At 38.2% G+C, this 13,782-nt stretch overlaps 1 protein-coding gene across 5 annotated transcripts; it reads left to right on the forward strand.

Moving 5' to 3' along the window:
* Window positions 1-5,038: 5,038 nt before the first annotated feature.
* LOC147623831 (uncharacterized) lies at window positions 5,039-11,406 on the forward strand. Of its 5 annotated transcripts, none has more exons than XM_086820463.1 (6): window positions 5,039-6,103; window positions 7,829-8,062; window positions 8,840-9,191; window positions 9,365-9,635; window positions 10,926-10,991; window positions 11,320-11,406. In XM_086820463.1, the coding sequence occupies exons 1-3, from the start codon at window positions 5,322-5,324 to the stop codon at window positions 8,970-8,972; spliced, it is 1,149 nt and encodes a 382-aa protein (XP_086676589.1). In that variant the 5' UTR covers window positions 5,039-5,321; the 3' UTR covers window positions 8,973-9,191; window positions 9,365-9,635; window positions 10,926-10,991; window positions 11,320-11,406. The 5 variants fall into 5 exon arrangements, with proteins under 5 accessions (XP_086676589.1, XP_086676591.1, XP_086676590.1 ...); XM_086820467.1 differs by having other exon boundaries at window positions 5,215-6,103; window positions 8,840-8,973; window positions 9,086-9,191; window positions 10,926-11,406; XM_086820465.1 differs by lacking the exon at window positions 10,926-10,991.
* Window positions 11,407-13,782: the final 2,376 nt, after the last annotated feature.

Here is a 13,782-nt window from a genome sequence, read left to right on the forward strand (position 1 = left end):
TGGCTACAAGTATATAACCAGGAAAGCAAGCTCAAATAGAATGCAAAAGGCGTGTCACTCACTGCTCAACCGCCGCCTTAAAGGATTCTCGCGTTGCAACAGTGAAGGAGGAGCCGCCGTCGCCGCTCTACCGCCTCTCCGCCGCCGTGCCGCTACACACAGTGCTCGATCGCTCTCTCACTCTCTCTCTCACACACGCAGGAGAAGGAAACCAAGGAGATAAGGCAAGAGCACTCTTGTATTCACAACACATGAGAATGAGGGTTTTAGGGTTACATTTGACTCTTATAGGTGACTTGGCCGTTCACACATGGACGCCCATACATGGTCGACCGATCCTAACCCTTACCCTGTTGATATTCAAGGTGCGCCTCTCATCGGCGATCACCCAATCCCTTTATCCTTAACATATGGTGCCGACAAGCCCGGCCCATGACTCAGAATATTTAAATTAATGACGTAAAACATAGTACGTCTCAATGTCCGTCATGGGTTAACACTTCTCAAAACGAATGTTGTTAGGGTCTTTTACCTTTTATAAAACCATTGTATCATAATTTGAGATACTATCTCAACATTTCCAACAAGATCTAATACAATGTAATATACCTTGTTGTTACTAACTGATTGGGTATGGTTGGAGTTATGAACATTTTTAATGTTTGATTGTAGATATTCATTATATTTTTTAAAACACACACACACACACACATATGTGTATGTGTATCACACACACACACACATGTATGTATGTATATGTGTATAATATATATATCTATACATATACATACACACACACACACTTGAAAGAAAAATATTTTTCTTATTAGTAGTCTGGATCTTTGAATGGTTGACACACACATTTTACTTTGGTAATGTGGAAAATTTGGAGTTTATTGTCTTCTAACCACACCTAGACCTTTTCGAAAATCATTTTGATTTTGAAAAAAATAGAAAGGGTCGGATTTACACCTACGAATGGGTCACCCACCTCCATCATTTTACTTACACTTTGCATGTGGCATCGATTCGCTCCTCGCCTAACATCCCATTTACACTGGTTATTAGCTGGCTATGGCTAAATTAGGATTAACAGGCAGTTCATGGCAATGACAATTGACATGAGCTCTATTCTGCACTCTAACTAGCTATGGGGGGTTGTGAAGAACGGATGACCTGGGACAAAGCTTTTATTACAGCTCTTCATGGCACCGGCTCGCTTCCACCTATAAATACGACAACTGGTGAGTGCTTTATCACTCACTTAGCCTGTGTAATCTTGTATGTGCACCATGTCTATTGTGCTTGCTACAATCGGGGGTGCTTCTTCCTCTCAGGTAAATCATAACAATACGTTATTTCTTATGATAAGCGTTAAACACATTATGTGATTACGAGTATGGGTTAATGACGTAATGGAAGCCCATAGTATGCTTTCAATCTAATTTTTGTACTACCAATCTTTGATAGTGTAGATACTGAATATCTCTTAGTTTATCTGGGATTAATGATAGCTGGTTCCATATGTTCTCTATTCAGTATTGCATGTTGTATTCTGCACATGAGTTTTTGCTTTGGAAAATGCATGCACTGTCTGATAATTTCAGCTTCGCATGGCTCATACCTCTTAGGGTAATGTATTGGTGATTCGTCTCTAGGTATTGAATATATGTTGTATGGTCGCTTTTACTTCAAACTTGTATGTGTTAATTCTACTATCAATGCCCTGAAATCTCTCATAAATGTGATGGATTAGTTACGCAATGTGACTGAGCCTAACTAAGAATGGCATGAGATACTCTGGCAGTGTTGACTCGCTATGATAAGATAGCTTACTATTTTTGCCGAGATAATATGGTTCTCATATGGGATTAATGGTGTAGATGTTTCAATATGTTCTTTATTCATTATAGTATGTTGCATTCTACACACGAGTTTATGCTTTGTACTTGAGGAAAATGCATGCATGCTATGTATGTTATTTTCGTTATATCAAGCTTCGCATATTAACTTGACTCATACCTCTCAGGGTATTGTATATGTGATTCGCCTTTGAGTACTATATGCTGTATGGTCTCATCTTAGTTGCATGTGGCAATCCTATGGTTAGCATTTTTGAATTTGATGGCTGCCCTAAAATCTCTCATATATATGGTTGATTAGTTAGGATATGTGACTGTGCCTAACCAGGAATGGAATGAGATGATCTAGCTGGGTTGACTCGGTATGATAAGCTAGCTTGCTATCTCTGCTGAGATAATCCTTGTGGGGCTGAATTACTGATGGTTATCATAAGACCCCCGATGGGCGGGAATAGGAATCAAATTGTAATATATACGTGTTGTTTGATTACTTAGATAAAGGGTTACATACACATTACCTCAGAAACCGATACATGAGATCTATAATTATTGCTTGAGGGTAGCTGATGTTTCATTCTCATTCGGTTTTTTGTGAGTAATTGCATAAATGCTCTTATGAAATGTTCTGAACCTGTATACTGCCTTTGAAAGATATACATGACTCATTATGTTTCCTTTTTATAGTAAGATACTAATAAGACAATAGAAATTCATTGGTTTATGATTAGGGTAACTATTTATACACAAAAGTATGATACAAATACATGATTATTTTCTATCTATGTGATAGAAGACAATTTGAATTTATTAGGGTATTCTAATTGTCTTGAGAGTATTTTATAGACAACTCGCTTCTATATATATAAACGTCTGATTCCTTGACTCCTGAAGGATACTAGGATAATAAACCTAAGTTATATCAAGGGTCCACTATCCCTCTATTGCATAAATCATAAGATAGTTTGGGTGACATCCATAACACGTGGTAGATCCTATGACTCCTGCGAGACACACACAAGCTAACTTTTTGGATGTGTGTTTGGATGGATGCAGGTAACAGGATCTACTCTCTCAAAGTATTTTCGTGGTTTATGCTCAGAGGCTCAAAATTCTCTTTCACCTAATGGAGTCACTGGCTCTAAGTATTTGTAACATGGTTATTGTAAACAATTTGTTATATAATCATGGTTATTGTTTTCACTAGTCAAGTTGGATAAGGTTCTTAGAGTCTCTCTAACTATAGATATAAAAAACTGAACACACACACACACACACACACACACACACACACGCACGCACGCACATACATATACGTATATGTATGTGCGTGCGTGCGTGTGTGTGTGTGTGTGTATATATATATATATATATATATATATATATATGTATGTATGTATGTATGTATGTATGTATGTATGTATACATGTGTGTATATATATATGTGTGTGTATATATACGTGTGTATATTTATGTATACACACATGTGTGTGTATAGATATGTGTGTATATATACACACATATGTCTGTATATATACATATGTATACACATATATATATGTATACATATGTGTGTATACATACATACATGCATACACACACACACACACGCGTATATATGTATGTATGTATATGTGTATAATATATATATCTATACATATGTATAGATAGATATATTAAGTACATACATACATACATACATACACATATGTATGTATATATATATTTATATGCATATATAGATATATTACGTACATACACATATACACATATGTATGTATGTATAATATATCTATATATGCTTTCTGTTATGCGCACGTTTTTGGGAGGGAGGGGACATGTGGCGTTTGGAAGAGGGCCAAGTATTGGGGCAAGAGAAAGAGAGATGGGGCACTTGTTCGGATAGAGGTGAGAGAGAGAAAGAGAGAGAGGGGGAGAGAGAGAGAAGTGTTGAGAAAAGAACATTTAAATAAATAATATAATATAAAAATATAAAGATATAATATATATATAGAATACAAATATATATAGGGGCACTTGTTTGGACAGAGGCGAGAGAGAGAAAGAGAGAGAGGGGGAGAGAGAGAGAGAAGTGTTGAGAAAAGAACATTTAAATAAATAATATAATACAAAAATATAAAGATATAATATATAATAATAATAATAATAATATGTAAACATATAATAAGTAAGGATATTAAATAAGTTAAAAAATATAGATTAAATCTATCCTAATATATTATAATACAATGCTATATATATAACACATAATTATAAATAAAAATTAAAGACATATATACATAGTAAATATATAATAATATCTTTATAAATTGGATAATTTAATATAATATTTATTAAATTAAATTATTTATAATAATATAACATAAATATATCTTTAATAAATAAAATATTAAAAATAAGAAAAATAAAGAATATATAGTAAACATATAATAATATAATGTAACAATGATATATAAATTAGTATACATATAGCAATAATATTATATATTAATGTTATTATATATAAAATATTCACATACACATGTACGCGTACATAGTCACACGTGCGTATGGAGGGTGTGTGTATGTGTGTGTGTGAGAGAGAGAGAGAGAGTGCATGTGCACGTGACAGAGGCATAGAGAGAATGCATGTGAGAGAGACACACATATATCCATGTGAGAGAGAGAAAAACACACAAAAACACACACACACGCTTGCACACACATATACATGCATAGATGCATGCAGCAACACTGGGGTCACCTACCCTCATGAGACTAAGTGACACATCATGAGTCAGGAGGGATCTATGGTTGGAAAGAGGCGTCGCGATTGCGATTTGATCAACACCGTTGGATTCCCAAGTGAACTACGAGTGAACTGCGGGTAAACTCGGGGGTAAACTAGGGGTGAACTCGGGGGTAAACTAGGGGTGAACTCGTGAGGTGAACTAGGGAGACCTTTTCTGGTAAGAAAGTGAACTAGGGAAACATTTTCTGGTAAGACAGTCAACTAGGGACCAAAATATCAAGATTCAAATTTAAAAACACTCTCCATAGCCTGCTGGAGTTATAGCATAGTGGTTAGATGTTGAAAGCTTGAGCGGATGGTTCCAAGCTCGAATCCTCTTTTGAATTGAGCTCAACCCCTCCAAAATTTTCTATGTCCCAAAAATCCCCATGGTATATCCTAAGTTCACCCCTCCTGCGAGTGAGTTCACCCCTAATTCACTTGCCCGACGGGAATCTGATGGTCTAGTTTAGGCAAGAAAGATCTCGATGCCTCTTTTCAGCCTTTGATCCCATTATAATGATTCATAATGTGTCACAGTGGTGACTTTTTGAGCACATGACGTTGCGTGGGCATGAAAATTTCAATTGAAAAAAAAAAAACCATGTTTTGAGCTATCGGTTTTTTCTAGGGTTTCTCTACCTTCAGGTGAGTGTAATTCAGCAGAAAACATGGAAGTGGATTCACCCACGCGTAGCTCCGGTGAGGAAACGCGAGGCGTAGACAAGATGGAGGAGGACGACAGCAGCAAGCACTCTCCCGAGCTTGACTTGAATCAGGCGGTGGCGACTGAAATTGAGGAAGAAGGCAAAGGTGAGATAGCGCAAGATCAAACACAACAGTTATGGCGGGAGGAAGAAGGCATTGCAGAGGAAGCAGTTAGGGTTTCACCAGAAGAAGCAGTCGGGGTTTCAGAGGAGGAAGTCGCTCCAGAAGAAGTAGCAGCTAAGGGTTCAGAGGAGAAGCTTTCTTCGCCTGCTGGAGACGGCAGCCTGAGCCCCCCGGCTGTAAAACGTTCACCATCGCCGGCTGGAAACCGTTCGCCGTCGCCCGACAGTAGCAAGGCCGCCTTTGCATCTCCCGCAGATAACAACAAAGCGTCTCCATCTGTGGAAAGGGAGTCGAAGTCTCCATCGCCATTGCCAAGGCCAAGGACAACGCCCTCGCCATCGCCAAGGATCAAAGGCTCTCCTGCTTCTGCTGGGAGAAGCCGGTCACCTTCGCCGAAGAGAAGGCCATCACCGGCAAGTGGCCGCCGATCATTGTCCAGGTCACCTGACGAAAGGTCTGGCCGCCGATCCTTGTCCAGGTCGCCTGATGGAAGACACGGCCGTGGAAGAGACGATGAAAGAAGGCGGCATGATCGGTCCAGGTCGCCAGTGGGAAGGTCCCGCGGCAGGGAACGCCATGGAAGGTCTCGTTCTAGGAGCCCCTACGAACGGGATCGCTACCGGCAAGTTTTTTCTTTTCTTAGCTTTTCTCAGTAGTGTTTCTTACAGTGGTTTTTATGGTTTTACACGTCAAGAAGTCAGTGGATTGCCCTCCACTGTTGTTATTACTGTGGATTTTAGGGTTTTGGAGTTTTCTGGTTTTCCCTGCTTCTTATTGGAAGTAGTTCGTTGGTATAGTGTGTCATCCATTCTCAGGGTTTTCTCATGAAAATCATGCCGTCGTTGTGGGCTTCTTCAGGTCCTGCTTGTTGTAGAAACAATCTCTTAATTTTGCATTGTGAATTGTGCTCGGATAGGTTCTGAAGATGCACTTTCTAATGGCCTCCTGCTGTCGTCTGCTGTGAGGTGGATGAATGGTGTGTGTCCATAGTTTTTTGCCTTTAGCATGACTGTCCTTGTCGCAGATGAACCATATGTGTTGACATTTCCTGCCTATAGCTTGGAGTTTAGTAGGGATCATACATGTATAGCTTTGTTGGTGTATTGTACTTATCTTGTATTAAATGTTCCAACCTTCATGTCAACACCTTACTCTTATAGATAAATACTTGGTAGTTTCCATATATTGTGGTTCTGCTCATGTGTTCTTTAACAAAAGCTCTTGCTTTCTTATTGAAGGATTTGCGCTGCATCATTAAGAATTTTTATGAATTATGTCCCGTCTGGACCTTCATACATCTACGAGGCTATGCATGTTGCTGGACCTTTGGTCCTCCAGTCTAGTAAAGGTGAGCAAGGGGCTTGGGATATACATTTTTTTGGATAACTTAGGATTGCTGGAATGTATGCCCCTAGTATAAGGTGCCCTGTTTACTTGTTCAGAAAATTGATACCCGTAAGGTTTGGTTCCGGTAACGTATTAGTGACTCCCAAGTGTTAAAATCATGTAAGACTTGTGAAGATCAAATGATTAGTATAGTTGCAGGTGACAAACTGCTCCCATCTTAAGGATATGAGGCTCCAGATGATTGGGAATTGTACAGAAAAAACAGCCAGGAGGTTGTTTGGGAATTTCTTTGCAGAGAAAAGATTTCCTAGGCTCAGCCTGTTTCCACAATGGTAGAATTCTTTTTTTATTGGTATTTCTATGCATGTCAGAATTGGATGGTTAGCACTTTCTGCACATGCACAGCTGTGTAGTTAATTACTCAGGGTGTTCTAGTTACTGTTAATGACCACGTCAAACTCACTGATTCTAATATTAGAAGCTATATTTTCTCTCATCACTTTTGCTCACTCTGCTCCTTGTTCACATGCTTACAATTTTCTATCACTGAAGCGAGGTTCATGCATAGTCACTCTTAAGCTAGTTGCATGGATCCTGTAGTTAAGTATGAGTACAGGCCACCTAATGGCTTGCAGGTTTGACCAGACCAATAAACACCTGCCTTCTACTGTCTGTCCTTCCTGATGTCCCGTCTGTGAGAGAATGGACTGAGTTTTGACCAGGCAGGGTTTGATATAGAATTACTTTAGTCATTTTCCGTCTTGCTGTGGGAAAGCATTGTATAAATTGTTGAATTTTAGCAGAGCTGGTTATTCACTGTTATTTGAGTGATTAATTTGGGGCCTTTTACAGAGCTTGGTTGTCAGGGGATGGTTTTCCTGTTACACTCACTGTTTTTTTTTGTGTGTGTGTGTGTGTGTGTGTGTGTGTGAGAGAGAGAGAGAGAGAGAGAGAGAGAGAGAGAGAGAGCTCACTGTTTTTTTACTGTCTTGTTTTGCAGGTCACGGTACTCACCTCGTAGAAGGTCTTCTCCACCAAGGTATCATTCAAGGAGGGATCGCTCACCTAGAAGGCGTCCTTGGTCTCCGCCACCCAACAGAAACACTGGTGTTGGGAAGCCAGGGAACAATCTATTTGTTGCAGGTTTCAGCTTTGTAACAACAGAAAGAGATCTTGAAAAAAAGTTTTCAAGATATGGACGCGTCACTGATGTTCGCATTATTCGTGACAGACGGTACACTATTCAAATTCTCGTTTGAACAACTCTTTTTGGGGATTCTATTGTTTGTAAGCATGTCTGGTTGGGAGGCAAGTTTAGTACGGGGCTTCACAAAGGCATTTCAAAGTAAATCCAGACCATCTGTTGGGCTGGGAGCCATAGAGCAGGATTAGATTGTAGGAATATGTACAGTACTTTTTCTCTCCTTAAGCTCTCTATCTACCCTCCCTTTTTCTTTCCACCTCTCCCTCCAGCTACCCCATGTGTGTGTGTGTGATTCCTCCAGAGAAGCGACATACTTTTGCTCGGGTTTATCTACAAAGATTTTTCTAATCCAGTGACATATCTTTAGCACGATGATGGAATTGATTTGAAGCTTTGTGAGTAGACTCTCATGGAACCAAGATCACACTTTGGTTTTTGTTAAGTTTGGGAAATTACCTGAAATTGGGTATAGCCCTTAAAAATCTCTCTCTCTCTCTCTCTCTCTCTCTCTCTCTCTCTCCACCTCTTCCTCTACCCTTCCCCTCCCCCCTCTCTCTATTGTCCCTTTCTCTGCAAGCAGCTACTGCTCTTTCCAATTTTCCCTCTGCGTTTTCTGGCTGATGTCAAGGTATATCTCTGGAGTTTCTGAGTTTGAGTTTTTTTGATGAGGATCTCCACCTGTACTTATCAAACATGTTGATTTGGAATGAGTTTTGGCATATGTGCTACTAGCCTACTATGTTTTTCATTTGTTCCCGCTGTTGAAACTTTTTGAGAGCTCGTGCATTTTTTTTGTTTTATGTGCAGCTCTGGAGATTCTCGAGGCTTCGGGTTTTTATCTCTTGAAAGAGATGAAGATGCGGATGCAGCCATCAAGGCACTTGATCAAACAGAATGGAATGGGCGGATAGTGCTTGTGGAGAAGGCGAAGACAAATTGATGCAAGCAAACTTTCTTTTTGAGTGCATTTTATGAGTGATCAGATATTAAAATATCAGTGATAGTCTAGTTAATGCTTTTTGCTAACATAGTTGACTTTTATGTTCATGTTAGCTTCTCCAAGTTAATGAACCACTGCTGGAATCCCACAAAGCCTTCAAAACTTAGAAGTTGTACCCCTGTTTGTGAACATTCAAATGGTGTTCCTTATTTTGGAAAGGCAAGTGACTTAAGTATCTCCGTTACTGCAAAAATCACCTTGGAGTCTGTGGTTTTAAGAAACTGTAGCTTGTCTTTTGAATGTCCACAATGTTGTATGCCTACAATTTATTGTGATTACTTGTCTTACATGATGAGTTGTTGAATGACCTTTGAATTGCAACCCTCTTTCAGGAAACGTGTACCTTATCTATGTACCCTTTCTTGGTTTTGATGAACATCTACTTGGCGTCCAAGAAAATGAACCTGATGCCAAATTTGTGCACCACTTAGTACGCTAATCATGTACCACTTGTACTCAATGCACTACCGGCTAAGGCCTCATGTTTTGCTCTGAACGGGAGATCTAAATGCACAGACAGGCTTACAACACAGTTACAAATTTCCCTAGATCCAGGGTCCCTTTGCTGAACCTTATCTGATGCTTCTCGAAGTACCTTAAGAGGTAAGTAATTTAGCGTTCTTCCTCAGGAGCCTGATTTTATGGCATTCTTATGTTCATTGTAAATTGTCCAAAATTCAGCACTGGCATGCCCATGTCATGTCATCAACGTCCAGGGAAAGGTTACCAGTTTGGACAGCCTAGTTGCGGGTAGGTCTAGTGAAGCTGAGCTTTGTCCATGGTCATAAAGAGGCTGCTATAAGAGCTGTGTTTGTTTAACTGGGGAGCTTTTTGTGTTTGGGTTGTGCCCTTTTTTTGACATCTGGATACCAGTGTTTGGTATCAATGGAATATGCCTAGCAGGCAGGTGAATTTTGCACTATGTTACTTTCTGAGATGCTGCAAGTGGTCAATGCTAAATGTGTGAGGCTGTGAAGATAAAATAGCCCCTTAATTTATCTATGAGGAGAAACATGGGCTTTATTGAAGATTGGTCCTATGTAGGAGCATGCCTGGCTTCTGTCAATGTTGAGCGTCACTGTCTGTAGTGTCACACATGGTAGCTACCTTGATCATGTAAAGACTCATGTTTTGTTATTAGAAGCCCAGTTTGTTTTCTCTATAGAATCATGTAAAGACTCATGTTTCTTTTTAGAAGCCCAGTTTGTTTTCTCTATAGAAGGCTTACTTCTGGAGTATGTTGAAGACCAAGATGAGCTGCATTAGCATTTTATGCTTCACACCATCTTATGCGATGGCAGAACTGTTGATTGTAGTCAATAATGCAATGACATATATGTAATTTCTTGCGTGTGTGTGTGTGTGTGTGTGTGTGTGTGTGTGTGTGTAATCTTAGTACGAGCAAGAATATTATTGATGCTATGCAGGTATTTTGCAGATTGTGAGTGGGAGGTTCTGGTCTATGTTTTCTAAGTTGAAAGATATTTCTTTCGAAACATTCAAGATGTTATGAGTGCATCCTTGCTTTTGTATGCTGCTAGATGTTCAGTTTTTGATGAATTTCTAAGCTTTAAATTTTCTTGGTTTGCATAAGAATTTGAGGTTCACCTCACAAATCACAAGAATTAGATCATGTAAAGACTCATGTTTTGTTTTTAGAAGCCCAGTTTGTTTTCTCTATGGAAGACGGACTTCTGGCATCTTATGCTAAAGACCAAGATGAGCTGCATTAGCATTCTATGCTTCACACCATCTTATGAGACGGCCGAATTCTTGATTGTAGTCAATGCAATTACAAATATGTAATCGCTTTTTTGCGTGTGCGTGCGTGTGTGATCTTAGTCCGAGCTTTTAAATTCAGGAAACTGAAGACTTCCTTACTGCCACTTTCAGGTTTGGCAAGTAAGGTACAAAAACTGGCAAGGATGTTATTGATGCTATGCAGGTTTTTTGCAGATTGTGAGTGGGTGGTTCTGGTTTATCTTTTTATTAGTGGAAGGATATTTCTTTTGAAAGTTATGAATGCATTCATGCTTTCGTATGCAGCTTAACCTTGCTAGTGTTTTCAATTTTTAAAGAGTTTCTAGTCTATATATTTGCTTGGAGATTACTTCTCATAAGAGTTTGAGGTTCACCTCTGGCACAAATTATAGCACCTGCTCATAGGAGGAGGCAGGCCCAGTGATTTTGTGATCAAAATTCAGGGCTTGATGTGGCTCATAAAGTTCTCTGGTTTTGTTAAGAACATGCAAACATAACCAAGAACCTGTTTTCTGTTGTTGAGCAGGACTTAATGCTTCCTATCAAGTGTGAACCATGGGGTATATGAATTTGATGTGGTTTTTATAGTGCTTGTTCTCTATTCCAAACTAAATCTCCAAAATGAACAAAATCCACACCTTTTGATGCATGTTGTTGCAGCTCTCCTTGTTGATTTTTTGCTAGACCACATAGTTAGCACATAAAGACGTGGTTTTTAGGATCTGTATTATTCCTCAAAGGATTTTGGCCTTTTGTAGATGTGATTATTTTTCTCTCTCTCGTACGTCAAGTTTCTTTTATAGTTTTCACATGGCCAGATGCTCATGTCATGGTTTTTGTAATGCTCTTGTTTTCATTGGCCTTTTTTGACCTTAATGGATGCTAGTAGTCTAAGCGTTAGCTTTACGCTTAATGTTATAAACTGATTGTACAAATGGCCTTTTATCATATGGCAAATCTGCCAAATATTAAGTGTTGTATTTGAAGACTAAGTTGTACTTATCTTGCATGGCATGCCTTCTATGACCATTTTCTTGTGCTTCCTCAAAGGAAACAAGTTTCTCTTTATTGCATATATTGGCAATGAGAGTATAGTCCACAAAAGTGTAAGATACATGATGATGAGAATTTGCATGTCTTGCCAAGCAAAGTAGTAGCTAATTTACTATCCCATAATGTTTGCACCAACCATTTTGGCATATTGTTGGGTGCAAGTATAGTTGTCTTTTTCTCGTCCATTGTATCATGCATAATTTGCTCATCTATAGGTTGATTTGTGGGTAAAATTTGAGTTGATTTTCAATTAGTATGGATTGATTTGTAGCACTTTATTTAGCATTCATTTGCTTCATATGCTTGGCATTGTACAAAGATCAGAGTGTATCAAAGATGTTCTATGCGCATACATTTTGTTGCTTTTTTTAAAACGTAAAAGCATGGATTAAATTGAGTTCTCAACAAAGACAGTATCTTTACTCACTAAAATCCACCTTGTGTTCAGATGGTAGAGTTTATATCTTTTACTTGTTGAGTTTTATAGAAATGTAATTTATTGTCTTATCATTCATCTTATTGCATTGTTGCTCAAGTATAAGAGCATAAGCAATACAACTAAAAACGTGTAAATAAGCCATAGAGGCCTTCTTGTCATTCCATAAAGGGTGATCGTCCACAAGACCTTGGTGGGGCATTTTAAAGCACATATGTGACAATTATTTTCAATCAAAAAACATAAAAACAAATTCATGTCTTTAATCATGCAACATACCATTTCCAAGAGATGTTCTTTCTCACATTATTTTGTGGAGCTGTGTAATGTACTATGCATTGATGTTTTATGCTTCTTTTAGTCTTATATGCATAAGTCTTCTCAGACATATATTACTCTCCTTGATAGCTAACTTTACATGTAAACATATTTTCAATTATATAAACAAAGTATCTACATAATGTAAAATCTTTAGCTTTGATTAAAATAGATACATCCAAGTTTGTTTGGAGTAATTAATAAAAGTCAAACTAGAGATATGTCGTGATTGATGGTGTCCTCATAGGATCATATACATTATTATGTATAAGCTATAATTTTTGGACGTTTACTGATATATCTTTTGAGAATAATGTGCATTGCATGTTGTTCGAAATGCAATCCACATGCATGTTTTTTGACAGGGATCTCAAGCTTTGGGAAATTTGATATGATCTTGTCTTCTTAAGGTACAACAAATCGTCAAAATTTAAGTAATAAAGCGGGCATGCTATATCTTTGTGTCACTTATAGCACGTGTGGCAGTAAAAGTGAACAAGCATATATGCTAATCTCTTATACTTGTCCAACTTGTTAAGTCCATGGCTTAAAGTATTGGATATCATAGTGATGTTGCCATCACTTGGGCATGAATTGTACACTTGTAACCAACAAATCAACCCATTAGGCTTACCTTAGTAATTGGCATAGACTAATACTACAAGTTTTTTTAATACCTTGCATAAACAAGGCTTTTGAGAGAGTGATTGTCCTATCATTTACAACACTAAGGGAATAATCTACCAATTCTTTTAATCGGATATAAGGACTTGTTTGAACACGTGATTATGTCTCTTTGAGAAGTAGTTTAAAGGGAGAAAAACAAAATACGCTCAGAAGTAATGTGCTTGCTAGCACCACTATCAAACTATTAGACATGCTAATCTATCATTGTCATGCATACATCATAAATAGAGGGTCATATAACTATAGTGTACACTGCAATCATCATGTGCATAGTTTGATGGCTCCTTTGTGAGCACTTGTTAACGCATCAGCTATAACCATCTTGACTCTTTTTTTTTCTTCTCATTTTTTAGTCTTTTTCTAAATTCATTGATAGAATGGCTTGGCTTCTGACAATGGTTATATTTACATTTCTTCTTAGGCTTATTATCTCTCTTCTCCACATCCTTACTAAAAGATTAGGTTGATTTTGCCTATGGCTTATAGCTACCTTAA

This window comes from Cibotium barometz, chromosome 26, assembly GCF_041138505.1.
Source record: "Cibotium barometz isolate CiBa-2024 chromosome 26, ASM4113850v1, whole genome shotgun sequence".
Classification (NCBI taxonomy): Eukaryota; Viridiplantae; Streptophyta; class Polypodiopsida; order Cyatheales; family Cibotiaceae; genus Cibotium; species Cibotium barometz.

Bases quoted from the DNA above. Each gene is read 5' to 3' on its own strand.
- LOC147623831 (XM_086820463.1), top strand. From the start codon at position 5,322: ATGGAAGTGGATTCACCCACGCGTAGCTCCGGTGAGGAAACGCGAGGC. The intron at 6,104-7,828 runs GCAAGTTTTTTC...CTTGTTTTGCAG, and splicing joins TACGAACGGGATCGCTACCG to GTCACGGTACTCACCTCGTA. The intron at 8,063-8,839 runs GTACACTATTCA...TTTTATGTGCAG, and splicing joins CGCATTATTCGTGACAGACG to CTCTGGAGATTCTCGAGGCT.